General features: G+C 39.0%; 1 protein-coding gene across 3 annotated transcripts in view; it reads right to left on the bottom strand.

The window, feature by feature from the left end:
- Window positions 1–572: 572 nt before the first annotated feature.
- The window catches only part of NDC80 (NDC80 kinetochore complex component), a 29,129-nt gene continuing 6,461 nt past the window's right edge, over window positions 573–23,240 (bottom strand). For all 3 annotated transcript variants that reach the window (XM_054018052.1, XM_054018053.1, XM_054018054.1), the window contains exons 6-17: window positions 21,697–21,799; window positions 20,707–20,793; window positions 16,376–16,469; window positions 14,797–14,903; window positions 13,668–13,812; window positions 12,486–12,691; window positions 11,150–11,302; window positions 10,546–10,635; window positions 7,801–7,893; window positions 6,419–6,549; window positions 5,688–5,790; window positions 573–5,100 (exon numbers count right to left, since the gene is read on the bottom strand). In XM_054018052.1, coding sequence (XP_053874027.1) covers window positions 4,978–5,100; window positions 5,688–5,790; window positions 6,419–6,549; window positions 7,801–7,893; window positions 10,546–10,635; window positions 11,150–11,302; window positions 12,486–12,691; window positions 13,668–13,812; window positions 14,797–14,903; window positions 16,376–16,469; window positions 20,707–20,793; window positions 21,697–21,799 — 1,435 coding nt within the window. In that variant the 3' untranslated portion in view covers window positions 573–4,977. The remainder of the gene's footprint in view (window positions 5,101–5,687; window positions 5,791–6,418; window positions 6,550–7,800; window positions 7,894–10,545; window positions 10,636–11,149; window positions 11,303–12,485; window positions 12,692–13,667; window positions 13,813–14,796; window positions 14,904–16,375; window positions 16,470–20,706; window positions 20,794–21,696; window positions 21,800–23,240) is intronic.

The following is a 23,240-nucleotide window of genomic DNA, read 5'->3' as shown; positions in this document are numbered from 1 at the left end:
TAAACTAGTAGACCAGTACACTGTATCCAAACAGAAGTCAAAGAACCAATTACAAATTACTACATACAGATAACCAGTAGCAGATACATTTGTTTCCAAGTAAGATAATGTATTTTAGTAGCAAAATAGATTCAAAGTAGTAATGTTCTGTTGCCTTCAAGGAGGACTGTTTCTCCTCTGTAATAACAGAAAAATTACCTATTAGATTACAAACTCATGTTGGGGAAAGAGGCCTCATTCCATGAGCAAGATTTTCAGAAATGACTATTCATGAGTGCTTCAATTTTTGAGTGCCCAATTGCTGACATCTTAAAGAAGCCTAGTTTTCAGAAAAAGATGAGGAGCACCCACACTGCAAAAACAGTCTGGGAGTTTGAAGAAACTAGAAGGATTAGCTAAATTGCAACCCGTTTTACTAACTTCAGCTGTAATCATTTATTACTTTGTGGCATGGGTGTACATAGCACATTAGAAAGGGCAAAATCTACTGGTGTAGAAGTGAGTGCAGCTCTATTAACTTAATATATATATTATATAATATAACAAATTATTTGATCAGCTATGATTTTGGGGCTAGATCACCAGCATGTTTTTATATATATATGTGTGTGTGTGGTGTGTGTGTATAAATAACATGCTGGTGATCTAGCCCCAAAATCATAGCTGATCAAAATAATTTGTTGCAAATAATATTAATTTCAAATGTGGACATTTTTCGATTATTCAAGCAGCTTTAATATTTGAGCAGGAAATGTACAGAATACTTGAGAGCAAGACATTCTGGCCTCGATTCTCCAACTCCTCACCCTTACCCATGTGAGTAGTCCCACTGAAATGAGATTTACTCATGTAATCTTATTCAGATTTTATTCACTTATAATCAGTAGATAATTCCTAAGAGTAAGACTGCAAGTTGTGCCATAAATTAGACAAACACATAGTGACAAGTTGGTTAGGGATACAGGGGAGGACAGACATGTAAGCAGTGAAAGAGAACATGGCCCTTGGGAGAGCTTTTTAAAAATCTAATAATAGTAGGTCATATGAGGAGCTTTGTTCTGTATATTTGTTTGTTACTTCCTTATAATTAGAGTAGGAGTATATGGCTCTGGAGAGCATGTAAGTGGTAGAAAATGAACCAAAATAAATGCATTCTGAAAAGAAGAAAATTTATCTGGCCCACAGGAAGAGGGAGGCTGTTCAAGGAGAAGAGGACAGCTTAAAACGGGCAGGTGAGAGAGCAGGGAACAGAGAGCCTTGAGTAAGAGGAGAATGGGAGTATGATCTACTTGTAAACTTTTATAACAGTCTGTATGGTCAGGATAAATTACTGGAGTGTAAAGTGGGAGAATGGATAATTAGGAATTTAATATTTAAAACTACCATCCCTAGGACTATGTTTGAAGCAGAATACCCATTTGTGAGCCAGAAGATCTCATACATACCACATTAATTCCAGGCTATTTTCTATAATCTGAAAGCACAATATAAGCCATATATAAGATATTAAAGAGACATCCAGCACAGAGCTGTGCATAATCTTTGCTGAGAGATGATTTGAACTCAGGTTTTATTTTATTGTGTGGGTTTGTGCTTCAAACACTTTACGTAGCTGCAGCTAGATCTACACATTGGACTGTGTTTTGTCATCTGCCTTCTCGAGACTTGATGAAAGCATAAGCAGCAACTCTAAAACACAGTGGAGTAATTAGTTTTTATTATAGATACTTATTAGTGTGAATATTTTGTTATTTATCACTATACACAGTTGATAGATCAAAAAATCCAAATATTGACTGAAGTATTTCTGTTAGCTAGCTAGGAGATACTGTGGTACATTTAACTACTAAGGGCAATAAATGTTGATTTTAAAAAAAAGTCAATGTCCACTATACAAAGTAGGAAACAAAAAAGAGAAACAAGACTGGATTCAAAAGATAGCTACCCATGTTCTCCTGTTTATTAGGCTTGAGTCTCTCTTATAGACACTAATTTTAACCCCTCTAAGGAAGACAGGATGAAGAGGTGCTAAAGTAAGCTATAATGAGAGCCTTTGCTTAACAATCCAATAGCTTTATTTAAAAATAATAGTATATCCAACAGTAGCTTCCATGTTGCCAGAGATGATAATGTGCCTTGCCTACATCTGTCTCTGGTGCAGACATATCTGGGTAGCAAGATAAGGTTGTTTTCTGGGAACATGGAGCACTTAAAGGGACACAACTTGACTTTTTAATAGACTAAGCTCTATAATTTTTCTATACTATTAAGAAAGGTTCTATATTGTCCTCATTTTCTCCCCAAAAAACTTTCTTGAAAAATTAAGGGTTTTTCTACTCTGGTTTATGTTGAGAAGGGTCTTTGGGCAGGTGTGACAGGATTGGAGTTACTTTGTTATCCCCTGAAGTAGCTGGGTGTTAGCTCCCTACCACCACCAGCCTGCCAGCCATTCTAGCACTCTACTCCAGGCTATGTCAGCCCTGTCTTTACCTTGCAGGTTAACAAGTGCCCAGGTCCCTTGAATCGTTCCCCTGTGATATCCAGCCCCTTATACTGGCTACTCACAGAAATCCCAGATTCTCTGCTCCTAAGTGTATCCAAGTTTATGAGTTTTACCTTGAATCATCGCACCTATCTAACTAGGACCATACCAATTTCACAACTGTGAAAAACATTTCACAGACTGTGAAGTAAGTCCTTCCCCGTGAAATCCAATCTCCCCCCGTGCTTTTGGGAGCGCTCCAGTCGAGGGCTCCTAGCTGCTAGTCCCAGCCAGATTGGGCAAGTACAGGACTTGTTCTTCCCTAGCAGTTGCTTTCAGTGGGGAGATCAGACCAACTTTCAGAGGCAGTGCAGAAGTGAGGGCAGTACACCCTCACTTCTGCACTGCAGCAGCCCAGGAACTTCCTGCAGCCAGGGAAGGTACCTGGACATGGGTCTGATATCCTCACAAGAATAGCAGTGCAGAGGAAGAGCAAGTTCTGTCACTCCCCAGCCTGGCCAGGTGTCAGGCTTGGGGCTTCCACCCCCATGGCATCTTCCAGGGCTCCAGGCACCAATTTCTCCAGGGTGTCCTCAAATTGGCTGGGTGTCCTGGGCATGAGCCCTGTGGGCCCGTGCATTAATTTGCTACTGGCTGGGACTAGCAGTTAGAAGTCCCTGGCTGGGATGCTCCCAGTAGCACGGGGGAGATCAGACTCACCTCCACCTACAGAAGCCTCCTCCAGCTGCAGGAAGCTCTGTGGCTGCTGCCTTCAGAGCCTAGCTCTGAAGGCAGTATGGAAGTGAGGGTGACAACAGCCCTCAACAGCTCTGGAACCCACTTTTGGGTTGGGACCCCACTGTGAAATTTCAGCTGTAAATGTGAAATTGACTAATTTTTCCCTAGGGTCATGAAATTGACCAGAATGGAACTTGAATTTGGTAGGGCCTGATATGTAACACACAGCATTTATAATAAAACAAAAGTTTTTTTTAAAGCAAGAATGGATAGTTAATGAGAAACAAGGGTCATGGAAACAAATGGTTACAATATAAAACAAAATAATAAAACACAAACTAGGACCTACACTTATAAATAGATACCCTTCCTATTTAATAAAGTAGTCCCCCTAAAAAGGTCAGTCTGACAGAGAGCTGGCTGGTTTTCCAGGAACCAATCTTTTATGAAATACCTCCACTCAACAAAATGTCTCCTCAGTGAATGGATGCAGAGTGTCTTTCTCCACCCTGTGACATATTGAATCAGTCTTTTGTCTTTATAACAGACTGGGGATCGCCATTTCTGTGAATAATGTTCCCTTTTTATCTCCACATGGTTTCGAATGTTTGCAATGGTCTTTAATGGTTTTGACTGTTAAGAGATGGGGCCACAGTATTGAGCCTGGCACCATATCACCAGCTAACCAGGGTGAGTTGACAACTCTCTCCTGATTGAACGGGCCATCACTGAGACAGATGATTCCCTAGGGACTAATTTCCAATTCAAGATCATCAGGCATAATTTTCAATATAATTACATTATTCCTTAATTATTACTTGTACACACATCTCACAATGATTATAAGTATTGATAAATTACAGGCTTTCAGTAGAGACCTCACATGCTATCCTTTATGGATAAATACCATGAAAGAGGGGTATTGGTGTAGTCAGTTTGTCAGGTCTAAGACAGGAGTTGCTTGTAAAGTACAGTGAAGCCTTTGCCAGGTGGCTTCCTCTGTGTGTCAGCAGGTCTATGAGCAGTACCAAACATGCTCAAGCACAGTCCTCCTCCCGTCTACTGCCTGTTCTCTTTTGGTGCTGCTACCGCCACTGGTTAAAAAAACAAAACACTGTCTCTTGCAGGGCGTAGGAAAGGATGTGCACTATCAATAGAAACAGTTACATTTGCTATATACTGTCAAATGCACAGAAAACTCAAAAATGGCGAAAAAACCCTTTCATCTCAGTTATTAGTAATCTTATAGGTTTATTGTAACAGTCAATACAAAGTTTTCAGATGGCAGATTTTCAAGTTGGCAGTGTCCCTTTAAACATTGGGACTTGATGTCCCATCTATAAATCCATTCCAAGTCATTTTTCAGACAGGTGGCGCTGTATCTTAATCCCATTAAATGTTTCTAGGAGGAGCACAAGTGATGTGAACACCTCCTACTAGTTACAGAGAGATTAAAATTAAATTTGTTTTCTGGATTGTGTCTTGCCATAGTTGCATAAATGGATAACAAAGAAAGTAAAAACAAATTCATTACTTTATTTGCAAATAATTTGATTAACCTCTTAATTTTTTTTAATATAATGATACACATACTAAAAACTAAAAGGAAGCTATGTACATTTGTAAAAGAGTCTATGAATCATAACAGCAATTCAGCTAACAAGGAAATCTATGACAGGTGATGCCTATATTGAAGGACGGATACCTCTAGAGCTCTGCAAATCCAAAATTTTTATCTTCTTCAACCTTTTTGAGAATTACACTGCATCAGCCTTCTTTTTATAGTTGTCTAGGATCTCTCTTAAGTTTACCAATAAATCTTCTGACATGAATTCTTCAAAGTCTCTATCAACCTTTACATTCTGCTCACCCAGGTATTTCTAAAAGAGAGTTACAGCAAACTAGTTAAACTATTGCTTTCTATAATAATGTTGAACGATGGCTTCTTAGAATATCAGGGTTGGACGGGACCTCAGGAGGTCATCTAGTCCAACCCCCTGCTCAAAGCAGGACCAATCCCCAGACAGATTTTTGCCCCCGATCCCTAAATGGTCCCCTCAAGGATTGAACTCACAACCCTGGATTTAGCAGGCCAATGCTCAAACCACTGAGCTATCCCTCAATATTTAGGATTTGCAGCTGCATGTGTTTTGAGTAATCTCAATTTATAGATGTGAAATATTTTAAGACATCCTATTCTTAGGGAGACACAGAAGAGGGAGGAAGATTAAAACTGACAAGGAAGGACTACTAAGTATCAGCTGCCATTCCTGACTTTTACTGAACAAAGGATTAAACCCATCAACTTTATTATCAGAAGCTCCAAGCTCTTTTTAGCAGGACTATAGATGCTATGATTGGTATTTTATTCAAAGGAGCAAACTCTTTAATACAGATGCACAGTTATCCTTCTGAAAGTCCCACGTCCAGAAGGATTTCATTGTAGACAGCAACAAGTTTGACTTACCTCTACTGATACTACATGAGTAGCAATCACTTCCAAGAGACGATTCAAATTATCACCTACTTTCCTACTCTCTTCCGTTGTCATCTGCATAACAACCTGGTATCTAAAGAATAAAAAAACCTTTCCTTAATTATACAAGTTGACACAGTGGAAACAGAATCACTTTACTCTGGCTGATGGATCATCAGATTAATACAATTTTTCATGGGATAATTTATTTGAATCAGATCAGACTTGTTTTCTTAAACTTAACTTTGAAAAACAAGGATCATTTTTATACTGGTCAGTAAAAAGTAAAGGATCACAAGGAAAATAAAAGCAACTGAGAAAAGCCTATCTATCAGGATCAAAAGACAGGTTTCCTGGATTCTTCTGGATGAATTCCTGCACTCAGGTATGTCTTTACTGAACTCTGATGGATTTCCACTTTCACTATAACCAAATACATGATATGAAGATATACTGGAAGACAACTGAACACAACTATTGGGTAGACTGGTTAAATATCCTGGCAAAGCACATTTACTGTGGAGGAAAAATATTTTATAGCTCTAAGCTTGCAGAAGGAAGGTAATGATATTGAGCCTGATGAAAAATAACCGAAATGGGTACCTACTCACTCGAGGAAATATAAAAATATCATCATATAACGCTAGACATGTTAACACTTAACATAGAATGACCTGTGCAATATATCTCAAAAACCAATCCCTGGCTGTTGTTGGACTTACTGCCGCTGAACATCATGCAACTCGTTCATAGCTTCACTGAGGCCTTCATTGATTCCACTCTCAAGTAAGTGTTTATGCTTCTCCAATAATTCCAACTCAGTTGCACATTTTCTCTCTTCCTCTTCTGCTTCCTGTAATGGTAACATAAATTAGTATTTCTATTTTTAAGAGATAAATTGTTCTCTCTCAATTTACTACCAATACTCATATTAGAATTAGTAAATCACTACACTTATAATGTAGCCATGCTACAGCTTATTTGAAAACCAAATGAGAAAGAGTTCAAGGGGGTCCCTTTGTACTGCTCTGGAGTACAACCCACACTTCGCCCTTCAAGGCTTGGGTTGCTTCGACCTCCAAGTCTAAAACCCGCCCTCCCCCAAGTTATTTGAAGGACTAAGATAGGCAGTACTATTCACCTTTCTCACAGTGGGAGTACTCCTGGATCCTGATTACTCCTGCAAATTTTTGTGATTTTACAAGAATATTCCCTTTAAAAAAAAAAAAAAGTTTCTCTTTCCCTTGTTCCTCTGTGAAAGGCTCAAACAAAGCAGACGAAAGACTGACTATATGCAGGGAAAGAGTGAAGTTGGCAATACACAGTGCTATCAAATGCACAAAACCAACAAAAAGAATTCCCCCACTCCTTAGCTTTCAGTTCTAGTAAACTTAAATGTTACTCATAATAGCAGATAAGTCATACTTCTGCTCAAAAATTGTTGATAGTCTTTCTAATGTTTGTATAGTGTTTTGAAAGTTATATGAATAAGTATTATTACCAATATCACAGCTGTTAGATATTTTGTTGACTTACTTTAATAGCACAGTATCAATAGCTGAGTTTAGATGTGTTGTGAGGCAAGAGTGTGATGATCAACTGCCTTCAACTCCTAATTCATGCATCAGCAGCCAAGTAATGCAGACCCTTTTTGTGGTTTACAGCTCTACTACCTCTTTCAAACCTACACCTCTAACATTAACACTAGCTTATTTTGAAGTAGCATTTTTTCCTCTGCATCGTTAGCTTATTTTGAAGTAGCATTTTTTCCTCTGCATTGTTTCTCAAAAATATAGTTCACAGGGAAAGAACAAACATAAGAGAAGAGATTGCTATGCAAGGCGACAGGTGCCAAAGCTGCAATGGGAAATGGGAATGTTAAGGGCACCACTCAGTCAACAGGAGGGTTCTTTTTTGTTATCAAACATGTTCTACTGGATGTTAGATCAAGACTTTCTCCAGCACTGAATTCTAAATTATGTATGAGTTTGTTTATGGCTGTGACAGCACCAATAAGACTCAAATGGCCAGTCAGAACACAACTTTAGATTTTTACTATCCAAATCCTTCATTTAATTTGTCTCACTTTATAAATAGTGCCTACCTTAAGCTTCTGGTGATAAAGGTCATCCAGCTTTTGGGCTTCTTCCTTAAGCATTTTAACACTGCTTTTCTTTTCTAATACCATTGTGTTCACCTGAAAGTACACAGTTGGTTAAAAAAGTCATCCAACCTGCAATTTTGAGTACTTTCCACCGTCACAGAAAATATATACATAGAAGCCACATCCTCCCATGACTCTTATTTCAACTCCCAAAGATGAATACTTAGATCAACTCCTATTATGTACCAGTGTAAGGAATAATTGTTAGTGAAACAAACTATGTATACAGAGAGAATTATACCCTTGCCATCAGTATTACCTCTGATTAAGTGAGGATGGAGGTTGGGGGAAGTTGCCACTAACTTTCAATACACCACAATGCTAAATAAAAGTTTACTTGTTACAGTTTCAAGGGGCTTGTGTTGGAAATGGTGGATTTCTTGCTAATATGTTCTCCTATCACACTTAGGAGACGTTGGAACTTAGTCTTCTAATTCACATCTTTAAGATTTAAAATATGTAAGTACACTGTGTTTGTATTTCAATCTCTAAATTTTCCAAGTTGTAGAAACAAAGTGTTGTGATACCAATTCTTCCTCTTCAGTATACTCCAACTACAATTTCCAAATCAGTGATGTTCCCTTTCGAGTCAAACAAGTGAATTTATCATTTTCTTTTTCTAGAATGCACTTCGTTCCCTGACTGAAGACAGATTTGTGGGTTGCTCTGATGATGGCATCAAATCAGAACCACAGTCAATTGCAGGAGGCAGACAACTTAAATGTTGTAGTGTAGCTTCCTGTTTGCTGAAACAACTGCCTAATTGACTCTTTTATCCAGCTACTGCCTCATCATCATATCCAGTAAGGAAGGCTGATGGGACTGAAGAGTATTTACAGTTATCAAGGTCTCATTTTTGTTGGAGAATCATGTTACGTGTGCATATAAATATTCTAGATAGGAGTGTTTATATATGTTCCAGATTTAGTGAATACTAAATTTCCCAATTCGTTTTTATAAGCATTGTGTGGAGATTATAGTATTTGGGACTCTGAGAACAGGTACACACTTGATACTTATATACTTTCCCCTCTCAGTGTAGAAGATGAGCAACTTTCATGTGTTTAAAAAGAGAAAATATAAGAAAGTTTAGTTCTCTTCATGTTTTCACAGCCACTAGAGCCATCTTCACTGACTGGAAGGAGTTGAAACTCTTCTGCAGCAAAGCAGAGAAGAGAATAATTTGCTGAATACCCACATGGATTATCCAAGTGAAGTCCAAGAACATTAAGGACCTTTAATTATACAGGTCACTGTTTAAATGGATGATCTTTAAATTGAGTTTTTCAATGGGCACAATTTAAGACAACTACAAAAACAGGTCTTAATATTCTTACTATGCATAATTATTAGAAAACTAATATAAACTTTGACAAGCCATATTTTCTGTGTACAAAACAGTTCCTGAATAAGAGGATTTTGTAATAGGTGTCCTATTAAAAGTGTTTCTTAAAGTGGCAGCAAACTTAGCAGTATGTTATTTCATCAGATATTTCAAGAACAATTCTTCTATCTGATGTGGTACAGCTTTGAATGCTCATTTGTTGGCTCCTCCTCCAGACATGTCTGCACTTTTTTTTTTAAATGCTGCTCCTGTTAGCTAATACATATATATTATATGTAGTATACACCACGTTAATGGATATTATGCCTTCAGTATTCATATACATTATATATATATGTGTTGGGAAGTTATATTAACTGAATGTATTATACTATTCCCACAATTCTGTTCACCCATATCAAGTATCCCATAACACTTTGCAAAGCTGAGTTCAGCTTTGGCGTTAGAAAATAGGAAGCCCGTCAAAGGCAAGATACATTTGTTCTAGGTCCCAGTAGAAGTACCTTTACATGCAACTGGCTTGGAATATAGTATCCAAAACAAAGATAAGGAAAGGCATAGGATAACAAGTTAAGGAACTGGTGGGTTGGATCTTAGGTGATGTATAAAGTACTTTTTAACTGGTAAACAGCCATGATATAAATGTAAGTGGTCTTGGGGGTGTTTCTTTGAAGCACACCTATTGTGTGATAATCATGCTGAGAGGAAAAAAAAAAAGTTGTTCTCAGAGGAGGAGTATGCATGTCTTCCTTTTGTATTGTAGCACACAGTTTTGTCTAGACAAATTGGCTGAGCTTGGTTATTTGGTCTCTTGAGCATTTTTAATATCCAACTGCAAATATAGTCAAAATCAATTGGCTATAATATTAATCAACAACCCCTACACGGAACACCTACCCCAAACTAATCCATCTTCAGATACCTGCTAGGCCCAATTTTACTCTGAAACCTACAAGGTATCAGCCAATTAGTGATGGCTAGGTTGGGCAGCAGTCTGAGAAAGCTCATTTTACTTATTTGTTCGTCTAAAAAGAAAAAGCTTTCCAATATTTGGAGCCCTCAAACTTATGTAACTGCATCTTATTTTTGTTACCCGTGACCACCCAACTTCCTCTTCTGTTAATCACTTTTGTGTCTTTGAGGCAGGGACCATATATACCTTTATTTCGTACTGTGCCTACTACAATGGGGGGTGTGGGCTGACCCTGACAAAGGCCTTTGGGCACAATCAGAATAAAAAAAACAAATAAAAACATTTTATTATTTTAAGTGGTCAAGTGTTGGTAATAGATGGTCTAGCAAAGCTTAATATCGAGACACCATAAGCATGTGTAGCTCACCTGATCAAACGTATCCTCTAAACCCATTTTCTTGTGGGTAGCTTTTCTAATTTCTTCTTCGGTCCTATTTATGAGCTCCATAAGGGGAGCCTGTAATGCACATACAAAAGAAATAGCTATTTAAGAAGGGGTGCGTGTTGAAATAAGGCAATTTCCCAGAAACCTCCAGAATTACAATAAATTAGAATTGAACAAAGCCATTATTGCTCAGACAAAAGCCCCACCACAACTTAAAACCTCAAAGGATGGGAATCTGGAATCTCTTCAACAAGACTCAAGCTTTCAACCAAGCCACTTTATAAGCAAAAAAGATGACTTGGGGGTGGTGTGTGTGACAAAAAGCCCCCTGAAAGTGATTTCTGTTCTCCCACTCCCAAAACAACATACCATTCCCACTGCCCCTTGTATATATATATTTTTTTCACTTAGACTATTTCCTTTTGCCATTCCTGTCAGTACATCTCAAAGCACTGTACTGACGTTACATAAAGGGTAATTTAAAACTTCCTAACAAAGTTGCTTATAAATGAAGTACTAACTCTGTTCCAAAGAGTGAAGCAGCAATAAAATTACCAGTCTTTTAAACACAATGGTGTCCACTTACATTAATATGAGTTCTGTATTTGACTAGACAGTTTGGTCCTGCTTCAGGATTAAACTTAATCTCAAAATCATGGCCTTTGGAATTCTCTGCACTTATCGGGATTAGTTTCAGCTTTCGAGCCAGCTTGTGATACTCTGCCAGTTGTGTTTCAATCTGTTCGGGAGGGCGGAGGGGGGAAATAGGAGGGTGGAAAGCCAAAAATTAACAGATATTCCAAGCATCCAACTCCAAAGCCTTGCAGCAAGCTCATTGTTCTTGCTATGAGTAAAAGACTGTCCAATTGCTCCATAAGCGCACACACTTCTTGGAAATGCAAGAGTTCTAGGTATTGTCAACTTACCAGTTAGCGTTTTTGGTTTAATCACTGTGAGTCTTGTAGATTGGCTCTCAGAAATTTCATAACGTATACAGGTGAGATTGAACAGTTTCCTTATTTGACTTATTGTATTTTCTCCTCATGAAGTATAACAACTCTCAAGTTTTCATTTGGGTACGGACTCTCAAAGCTAGGGGACGGATACTTATGAGTAGTTTATAAGGCTCCAAAAAAAGGCAAACATCTGTCATAACTGCAATGCTTCTAGCGTAGGGAGCAAGAGTTATGGACACTGGTGTAGGGAGCAAGAGTTATGGACACTACACATACACAATTGAATGGCCTAGCAAGTTATTTTAATGATTTCATACCTAGAGAGTTTCAAACTTGGCCTGTTTCCTGATCCCAAGGTGTTACTTAGCAGTAGTGCAACATCTATTTTGTTTGTTTATTTCGCATTAGCTTTGAATTTTACAAGTCATATGTAAAGTTATACAGTGTTTGAGCAGAATTATTTTTTTTAGTGTGCTTTGTCCAACAAGTAGCAACTTTAAAAAACTGCCATTTTAAATTAGAATACTAACTCACGGCTGAATTCAGTGGAATTGAGGGACGAGTTTGGTCCTAAGAGCTCAGAGAAATATTAATGCAAATTAAAGTGCTAAAATGGCATAAATTACATTAGGGATATTTCATTCCAAGAAAGTGATTTAGACAGCCAACAACCTGCTATCCTGTTTCCCAATTTAATACCTGATCAAATCATTGTGCATCACAAAGAAATTTCCACTCCACTTGAAAGGAGAGGTGGGCAAGAAAAAAGTGTTTGTTCAAGATAAGAATAAATACAGACTCTTTTAACAGATTAAAAATGATAAGACATTACTGCTATTGTTGAATTAATTTAGGAAACTAATTGGCAGTAGTGTCTTCAATTTCAGTTTTTGACTAATCTTGAATTAAGTTTTAAGGATGCAAACTGAAAATTGCCTCTTACAGATAGTAGGTACTTTCACATACCGCCTCTTTCCCTCTAGCATATTTCATCTCTTCATTCCATAATTGGTGCTCTTCTGCCTCCAGTTCCTTGGTCAGCTTGTTGATTGTTTGCTGCAGTTCATCCCTTTCATGATTTATTCTCTCAATGTCTGCAACTGAGTACTTCTGGTTATCAAAGATGTGCTGGAGGCGTGCATTCTCCTGCTTCATCGCTTCAACTTCCATTTCTGAATTTATAAAATGTTTTTTAGATCTATTAGAAACTCAGACTAGTTAATGGCAGCCTCATGTAAGCATTATAACTACTCCATATTAGTTCATACTTTGCTTTCTTAAAAGTTTCCTAATTTAATACCTGACATATATTTCTGAGCCCTGGAGCTAACATTTCTAATGTGACTCAAATCAGCTATACTTTAACTTTTAGCAAAAGCAAAGATAATTGTTTCAGAAGTTTTGGCAATTTTTAGCTAAAACAAGTTAGAATCAGATGTTTTGCCAATTAAATATTAATATGGAAATAAATCAGTAAGTATACACTAAAATTAATAATAGATTATTTTTGTATAAAAAGAATCCCAAAATGCTTTACAAACAAGATAGGGATGCTGTCACTCAGTTTTGGAGTAAACCTAGTTCTAGACCAGTGTTCTCAAGCTTTTTGTTTTGGCATCCCCTTTCACACAACAAACCTCTGAGTGCAGCCCCCCTTATAAATTAAAAACACGTAATAACTTCATGACCCCCAGTTTGAGAACCTGTGTTCTAGATGTTAAAATATATAAATAAAAAATCAGGATCAAATAATAGGTTCTTAATTATCAGCCTATGCATTTTTTAAAGTTATGTATACGCTGGTCTAGGAAGTAATCACTCACTTGCCATTTCCTCACCCCACTCTTCTCAGAGCCTATAGAGTGGCTACAAATCTAATAAAAATCTGTTTTGTTAGGAAAGTTTCTCTGTAGGATCATGATATGCACAATAAATATTTCACACACTTACAGCTGAACCAAGTTGTTTTTAGCATGGTCAACCACTTGTGAACAGTGCTTCTTCCTCACCTGCTGTTTCAAGTTGCCCATTAATTCCTTTCACTTTCTGGTCAAGGATGATATGCACAATAAATATTTCACACACTTACAGCTGAACCAAGTTGTTTTTAGCATGGTCAACCACTTGTGAACAGTGCTTCTTCCTCACCTGCTGTTTCAAGTTGCCCATTAATTCCTTTCACTTTCTGGTCAAGGATGGCTGCATGAGACTCCAGATTAGCCATGTAAGCCTGATATTTCTGAACATCTGCTTGCAAAGAAGATTTCAGTTTTTTCAATGACACTAAACGATCCTTTTGTGGGGAGAAGGGAGAAAAAAAAACACCAACCTCTCACTTAGAGAATTTGTAGAAATAAAATCATTTTTACTTTCTATGCAGGACTGTGCTGTGATTACAGGCAGCTTTGTTAGGCTGATGAAGTTTTCCTTTATACTCCCTCCCTCTTTTTAGCAGCTAAAGCCTTAGGCATTCCCAACAGCTTTATTAATCTCAAACATTTCAATCCAAAAGCCTCTGACACTTTTGTTTGTATCACAATACCACTTAGAAGCCTGTATCAAGGATGAAGGTCCAGTTGTGCTAGGCACTGAACAACAAGCAATAACTAGTTCCACCTCAGAGAACTTGCAGTTTAGGGTTATGACAAGACAACAGATGGTGGAAACAGGGGAGAGGGGACAACAGTAAAACAAGCACATTTTGCACTGGAAAAGTAGTCTCAGTTTGCCAGTTACCTAGCTACTGAGCCAATTTATATTTCAGTAAATATATATTTAAAATACTTGAACTGACTTTTCAAATACGTAATGCTTTCTTACAAAACAAATATTTTGGTAAGTTGCTGCCACTTGTCCCATACTCTTCCCCCCTCACCCCCCCTCCTGGATAGTAAGTCCTTGGAGAGAAATCCTGTTGGATAAACAGTGCTTAGAATTACATTGCTAAACTGTGAACATTGCAAAGTCTTCCATTATTTGAAAGTATCTACACAATACCCAACTGTGACTCAAGCCTTCCCAATAAAACATTTTATATGCATTGATATAGAGCAAATGATATCTAGGGTCAGCGTGAGTCGCTTGGAACATCTGAAGGAATATTTACATTTTATTCTAGCATGAAATAGCCACATCAGTTTGCCTGTCTTACTGTTGTGGTATCAATGCCTTGCTATGGAAATATTATTTCCAAGGAATGTGCGAGAGGACCCGGAACATCAATATAAAGCATGTTAAAAAACAGCTCCCCTTCAATTATATGGGCATATTTACTAACCGGCTCAGTTTCCCTTTCTTTCTCTAGTCTTGCAATCTCTTCATGCAACCTTTTGTTTTCTGCTGCTAGAGCCTCCACCTGGAATTCATCTACATTAAACAAATCCTCTGAAAGGAAACAAAGAAGTTAGACTGCTATCCTAAAACATCAACATCCATACTGCATAATGCCATGGCAGTTGCTTTTATTACAGCACACCAGACACCCATTTTTTGAATAGATACACTTTTCAAAAGGTTATAATTTTCATTTAATTCTCAATGTTCACCTCATGAACCAAGTCCCTCACAACTTCTCAAGTGTAGCCCCATTTGTGACTGTGCAATATGTTACTTATGTAAAAACTGTGATAAATGGGGGGGGGGGAAGGGAAATGGTCACTTTCTCACTCTGCTCCTCTAACAATGATGCTCTTCTTTCCTCCCATGTGCCTCCCAACAATTTGATTGGTCTCTTCCCTTGCACCCTGCACATGCTGGACAGCTGCCTGGTTCTCTTTCCTTTTGAACTTTCCTCTCTCACTGATAACTCATGTCTCCTCTAGTACCCTGTTTCCCCGAAAATAAGACAGTGTCTTATATTAATTTTTGCTCCCAAAGATGCGCTAGGTCTTATTTTCAGGGGATGTCTTATTTTTCAGAAATGAAAAATGCCTTATTATCGGTGGATGCCTTATTATCGGGGAGGTCTTATTATCGGGGGGATGCCTTATATTACAACGAGAGGCAAAACTGTAAGTAGGCCTTATTTTCGGAGGATGTCTTATTTTCAGGGAAACAGGGTACTAATGGCTCCATTAGCAGGCAACTCCAGTCCTATTGGTGCCTCTAGTCTGAGAGTGGCTCCTACGTAAGCAACAGCCACTGAGGGACTGAGTGAAGCTCTCTCCTTGTTTTCAGCTGTTTCGACAGGCTCTGGATGCCTGTAGAAGCAGGTGAAAACAAGGAGCTGCACCGTATAACTTGCCAACACTCTGCAGACCATCAGCAAGTACTCCACAGGTCAGTTTGAGAAGCTCTGCAATACAGTGTGGAACCATATAGGCCCCGAATGGAGACTGCAGAAGTGGAACCTTCTTACTCATCTGATCTGCTGCCTGTATGTATTCAGTCACATCTGCACCTTTTAGTGAGAAAAGGAAATTTGTATTGCCTTTTATTTGTCAGCCCTGCTGAGCCAGAGGTAAGAATGAGCAGCAAATGCTATTTCATCTGTGCATCAACAGCATTGCATAATGTATTCCAATAAGTTACACCCATACAATACCACTGATAACATAGGATTGCATAGGTATCGCTGAGGGCATAGGGTGACCAGCCTGCATTACTGGGGATGATACATAAGATGAAGACAACCTCATTTGACTCTCAGAGCCCAGGCTGAATTTGCATGGTTGGCAGTTTGGGTGCGTGGGGGGAAATCCATCCTTTTATTTTCATATCAAATTTGCAAGCAAGAGAGAAACATGGAATCAACCTTTTAGTTACAACTAGGCACTTTTCAGAGAAGAATTTCACTTTTAATTGAAACAATTTATGGCCAAATATAGACTAACCGCCCCCCTCCCAAAAAAACGTACTTAGCTTTGACTGCACGTCTGCATCAAACTCCTCATAAGTGTCTCCACCCTTCATGAAGTGCTCATAGCACTTTACAGTGTAGTCCATAAAAAGCTGAAAAGAATTTAAAAATCTTGCATGAAGGAAAGCCAAAAGCTTCTAAGCAGCTGGATATCCAGTTCCACTCAGCAAATGGAATTAAACTGAACATCTTAACCAAAAAGATCTGTTATCAGTTTATTTATTAAGCAATATCCATGTGCTCAACTCTTTACAATACAGACAGACAGGGTCCTGGGCAAGGGATTTACATTCTAAATTAAAAAACAGAATACAGTTCGGACTTACTATACACCAACTGATCAGATGACCATTAACCCTTAGAACTGTTTAAAAATAACCTAACAGGATTAAAACAAATAGTTTGAATGAAGATAGCATAACTATATGGTGCATGGGAAAGAGACTATTCTAAGTATAAAAAAGAAGGTACAAAGATGAGAATGCAGAAGAATACAAAGAGAATGGTGAGAGGCAATGAAGTGAAAACAAGAACAGGATGAAAAGTACGTGATGTAAGCCGTAGCAGAGTTTAAATATCTGAAGGCAAGGTCCAAACTTTCATATAGCAAATGAAAGGATTTAAATAGGGGACTTATATGGTACATAAGAGACATGAGGGGAAATTTTTTTGAAGCAGCATTCTGCATGGCTTGGAGGAGAGCAAAGATGTACAGCAAGGTGTACAGTAATCAAGGCAGAATGGATGAGGATCCAATGGTACATAATGGGGAAGAGGAAAAATTAGAGGCAAAAGGATGAGTTCAGTTTGAGCTGAAGAGGGAGAGGAGCAGGAGTAATAGTCATCAACCAAGATGCTCAAGAAATATTGGAAAAAACAAGAAGTGAGCATGGAGAACAAAGCATGAAGAGAAAATCCATATAAGAGTGAATTAAAGACAGAAAGAATAGATTGTGTATTCAATTAAATTTAGATGCAAAGGAGAAGGGAGGAAGATGAAATGGTATTTGCAGAAGTAAGTGCTGTAAAAAAGTCTATTTTTTGGTGGTTTTGTTTGTTTTAAAAATAAGATGTATGAGGGATGATCTGATATAGTTCCCTGACAGAGGATGTAGCCTATATTGTTGGGGAAGGTGTCCATATAATCCAGGAATCTCCAAAGATTGTAATTTGTTAGCAATTTTACACTGCAGTTCTCTCAAGAGCAACTGAAAGTGGTATTGTGTGTCTTTTGTTTGTATGTTAACTCCAGCTCATATTTGCTCAGTTTATAGAGGGTTTTTTTTTTTTTTTTAAACAGTTTTTTCCATTGCAACTGCCAGCCCTGCAACCTCACCCCAGGATCGAAAATTCATCCAAGGTTCTTTCTTGCTTGTACATCACTGCTAATAACAATTCTATAGGTCCAATTATGCCTTCTGTCAAACTATGCAACTCCACTGAAAAGTACTGCATAGCTTTAACTCAGAGCAGAACTTTTATTACTGATAAGAGGAGGAAAGAATGAAGCTTGGGTTTTAGATCTAGGGTTAGGTTGCAGGGCTAGCAGTTAGAAAAAAGTTTTACCCAGTTTAAAAGTAAAAATGAAGATCTGAACTGGAAGCATTTGTGACTAAAGGACCTTTTGATGCCAACTGGCAGAGGGCCCGGGGTAAAGGGATCCTCTGGGTTCATCAAAAGAATGTCATGTAAGATCTCTAATGAAAGCCAGTCACACTGGTCATCATAATCATTGACAGATGTATGTACAGAAAATATGTGAGGAATTATGAATATATGCTGAAAAGTATATTCTCTAGGCCTGGTAGTTAAAGGCAGAACACTCAAGGATAGAGTATCTGGAGACAAACTTCTCCAGACAGAAGATGGGAGACATTTATCTCCCTGGTGGACCATTCAGTATCCAATATCATAGAATATCAGGGTTGGAAGGGACCTCAGGAGGTCATCTAGTCTAATCCCCTGCTCAAAGCAGGACCAATTCCCAACTAAATCATCGCAGCCAGAGCTTTGTCAAGCCTGACCTTAAGGAAGGAGATTCCACCACCTCCCTAGGTAACCCATTCCAGTGCTTCACCACCCTCCTAGTGAAAAAGCTTTTCCTAATATCCAACCTAAACCTCCCACACTGCAACTTGAGACCATTACTCCTTGTTCTGTCATCAGGTACCACTGAGAACAGTCTAGATCCATCTTTTTGGAACCCCCTTTCAGGTAGTTGAAAGCAGCGATCAAATCCCCCCCTCATTCTTCTCTTCTGCAGACTAAACAATCCCAGTTCCCTCAGCCTCTTCTCATAAGTCATGTGCTCCAGCCCTCTAATCATTTTTGTTGCCCTCCGCTGGACTCTTTCCAATTTTTCCACATCCTTCTTGTAGTGTGGGGCCCAAAACTGGACACAGTACTCCAGATGAGGCCTCACCAATGTCGAATAGAGGGGAATGATCACGTCCCTCGATCTGCTGGCAATGCCCCTACTTATACAGCCCAAAATGCTCTTAGCTTTCTTGGCAACAAGGGCACACTGTGACTCATATCCAGCTTCTCGTCCACTGTAACCCCTAGGTCCTTTTCTGCAGAATTGCTTCCTAGCCATTCGGTCCCTAGTCTGTAACAGTGCATGGGATTCTTCCGTCCTAAGTGCAGGACTCTGCACTTGTCCTTGTTGAACCTCATCAGGTTTCTTTTGGCCCAATCCTCTAATTTGTCTAGGTCCCTCTGTATCCTATCCCTACCCTCCAGCGTATCTACCACTCTTCCCAGTTTAGTGTCATCTGCAAACTTGCTGAGAGTGCAGTCCACGCCATCCTCCAGATCATTAATGAAAATTAATGGAGATATCCCATTTCCTAGAACTGGAAGGGACCTTGAAAGGTCATCGAGTCCAGGCCCCTGCCTTCACTAGCAGGACCAAGTACTGATTTTGCCCCAGATGCCTAAGTGGCCCCCCTCAAGGATTGAGCTCACAACCCTGGGTTTAGCAGGCCAATGCTCAAACCACTGAGCTATCCCTCCCCCTGGGCATAGAGGGGGAGGGGCTGGACTCTTCAGAGGGATGCTTGGAAGACTTGGGGGTTGGCATGTGCCTATTGCTAACCTATGCAAAGAAACTGAGGCGAAGGGAGGACTGGAAGGCAGTGCTTGTGTTGCCAGAGAATGATGGAGTCAGGGAATTGATCTACATAAGGCACAGACAAGACTACTTCATGCTAAGGGCAGATGGTGGTGAGGTGTCGAACAACCCTATGAAGCATCACCCCCATAAGAAAGAAATCCTATCTTTTTAAAATGGAGTTACTGTTCAGGACAGTATTGCAATTTAATAAGAAAAGAATCAACTTCCAAACAGAGGAAATCTTTTAGACCATGCCAAGAGAGGAAAATGAAAAGCAGGATGACACCCCCCTCTTCTCTCGTCCCCACTCCTCCTGAGGAGCAGAAGCAGTGTGTGATAGGGTCATAAAAAACAAAGGATTCCTATTTTAATTTAATAAACAGTTTCCATCCTGAAGTAGAACACTTGAGACTATTAATCCGGTGTTGACCCACATTCAGGGAAGTAGTTTTAGCTGTAATTTACCAGCGCCCAGACAAAATGAGGATGAGTGCCTTTGCTAAGAAATTTATCTTATTTTAAAAAATAATTTGGGTTGAGGTAAACAATCCAGCCAATAATCCCGACAATACAATAAAGCTTATGCTTTATTACATAGTACAATCTGCAAACATTACATAGTACAATCTTACAATTAAAAAAAAAAAAAAAGGAGACACTAGTACAAACTGTTACTTTATTAAGCTAATTTACATTGTAGTCAAGATTTTGTGAAAATAGCATTAAAGATGTAAGACTGACCAAGAAAACTGGTCAAAGTTTGGTCAAAGCCAAATTAAAGTAGCTTACAATTTTAATGAGTTATACACTGAGGTGCGCCCCCTTAAGGGCAGGGTGTGGAAAAACATTCAAGGGGGCGCAGTGGGACGGGGGCCAGCCCCCACAGGGGGCAGAGAGAGAGCACCACCCCGTCCAGCTCCACTCCAGCTCTGCTCTGGCCCTATCCCCAGCTGGGACCCCGGCTTCTAGCCCCATCCCAAGCCTCAGCCCTCGACCGCAGCCCAGCTGCGCCTCTGCACCCGGCCCTCACCCCTGCCCCCAGCCTCGGTCCTGTTCCTGGCCCCAGACCTGCCTCCAGCTTCAGCCCTCTTTACTCCTGTTGCTCCCCCGGAACCACAACCATGCCGGCCCTGGCGGACAATGACCCTGAAAATTGTGGGGACCACTGTTCTAGATGAGCAGTTACTATAGTCACTGGTAAATTGTTATGGTACCTTATGATGTACAATTCCATCTTCTGTTTCTCCTTCCCAGGTCTGACCTTCATCAAAGGGTGTGTTTTCCCTTGTGGCAGAATACAACTAGAAGGGGAATTAATGGCATATGACATTAATAGTACTCCAAAGAACGCAGTCTGTGAAGACCTCTACCAGTTCCTGGATTAGAGTATCACATTAATTTTATGAAAAAGTTCATGGATGCAGAATTAGCATAACTGGACCAGTATCTCCTTTTTTGGTGGTAATTTCTGAATAGCAGCAGTGAAAATAACAAGTTTTGTTAGTTTAATTCTGCTGTTATGTTGCCAAGCTAAGTCTTGCAAGAGAGGCAGAAGAACTGTCTGGAGACTCCATATAACAAAATTGTATCATTTAACCTTCCGAATGTAAGCCAAATGTATCTTTGCAGCCCTAAATACTGGAAGTTGGCTTTTCAAGAGTGCTCAAGACACAGACACACACATCCCATTGTGGGACAGGTGTCCTACATTTCTATTGAAAATCCCACCCTTACAGTTTAAATTTAATAAACTGAAGTAGGTCACCAGGAGCAAACTGAAGTAGGTCACCAGGAGCAAAAGGGAAGTTCCTTAGAAACAAGTGGATTTTTCAAGCCCTAACTTACATACCCCTTTTGAATTCAGTCCATATTTTTTAAAGTGTTCATATATTTAATTTTTACTTCCACGTAGCTACCTTGTTTTAGTGTAGGTATTAATCACAAGTTACCTTAACAAGAGGTGTAAATATAAAATTAAAATAAAGTCATCTGATATACCATTATAAAAATAAGGCTAAAGTCTAGCTCTTAAGTTACATCATAACTAAAAATGTCATCTGGCAATTTTTTTGCTTTCTTATTGTACTGTATAGGCTATTTCAAAAGTCATTCATTAAGATATCTAACATTTTACTAACATTCTAGCCTAGAACAACACTCCATACATGAAAACAGTTATTCTGCTCAGTGAAGTCAGATAGTACCTTGACACAATCGATTAGCCAAACCAAAGCTGCTACAATCTGAGGCCAGGTGTGTGGAGCCCCCACTGTGTACATAGAGCTTTTTGACAATGCAAAGGGATACCTATAAGGAAAAAGAATCAGAGCATTTCTCAAATAAAAATTTTATTCTGGTAAAAATACGCTGACTACACAAAATGGCACTGTTACATACACTTTGAGGCTCACCTTACCAATAAAAAAAGGATGCGCTTCTATGAAGCAGCTACAGAAGAGCAAAGTAGATTCTACTTTACATCATGCATAATAAATAAATAAATAAATAAACAGCTAAGTTCCAATAGCAGAATAAACTCCTGTCATCACCAGCTGAAATAATGTCTTCTTGGAGTGAGGAGGTGGAGGTTTGTTGCATAGACAAGGGTAGTGCTGGAGCCAGAAGGAATGTCCTGAAACTATTCCCACAATTCCCATTTGCTCACCAGATTGCAAGACACATCCCTCCCATTTTCCTCTTTCTAGTCTGGTGCTGGGGGCAACTCTTGGTCTTGACTCTCCTCTGCTGCTCTGTCTCCCCACCTGGAATGATTTCTCCCCTTTCTCCTTCTTAGGCTATTTTGATGAGAGAGATGTGCACAGTAATGCTAGATGGAAGGAGAGGGAACTATTTAAATAGGTGCTACGAAAGGAGGCAGAGAGGCTGGAGGGGAAAGTGAGGATTCCAAAGAATTCCAACATGTGAAGTACTGACCAATCTTCTCCCTCACTGGGGGATGTGGTGATGGTGGAGGCAGGTCTGAAGCCCATCCACGCCTAACCAACTGGCCAAGAGAAACAGAGGAAGAGCACCCAAGTCCCCACTAAATGAAATTCTCACTTCTGGGGCTCTCTAAATGCAAGACTGGCTTGCAAAAGTGGTTGTGAACTAAAGATCATGCGATATTAGGCAGGAATAGCATAGTTTTCAGATCCTAGGTTGAACTTACAGTGCTGGGAGCTAAATAAAACATCTGTAATCTGACAAAATTTGACATGCAAATTACTGAGGAAGTTCATAAATATATAACACCTGGATGTTGTATTGCTAACTACTAACTACATAGTTTGGAAATCTTCTGAAATTCAATGTGTGGAAAAGTGCACATTTTGTTCTGATTTTGGATGGTAGCCACACAAAATTAGTTTAGATTTATAGGGCAATGAGCTAAAAACATTTTGCTAGTAAAGCGTGCAAAAGTGTTTTAAATGTAAATGTTCTTTAAACACCCAGATTCAGTTTTAAAAAAAAAATGAATTATTTAAATCCATCCTCCAGTTCTGGAGACTAGTTTCTCAAACAGTCTTAATTCCAAGAATCGTTACCATGTTTTGACAGTTACCCAGGATTGTATTCTGGTTACCTGGGCTCTAGTAAAATGGCCAGTTTTTCAGTATCACAAAGTAAGGCCACTGGAGAGCACCCTCCTTTTCAAAATTTCTACTAGATAACACAAACCAAAAACCTCGCATATTTGACATAGTGAGTATGCTTGACTTAAAGATATCAATATGAGATGATGGTAATC

Source organism: Malaclemys terrapin, chromosome 2 (assembly GCF_027887155.1).
Source record: "Malaclemys terrapin pileata isolate rMalTer1 chromosome 2, rMalTer1.hap1, whole genome shotgun sequence".
Classification (NCBI taxonomy): domain Eukaryota; kingdom Metazoa; phylum Chordata; order Testudines; family Emydidae; genus Malaclemys; species Malaclemys terrapin.
Note: the sequence above shows the minus strand (reverse complement) of the source record. Positions and strands in the feature narration are given on the sequence as shown.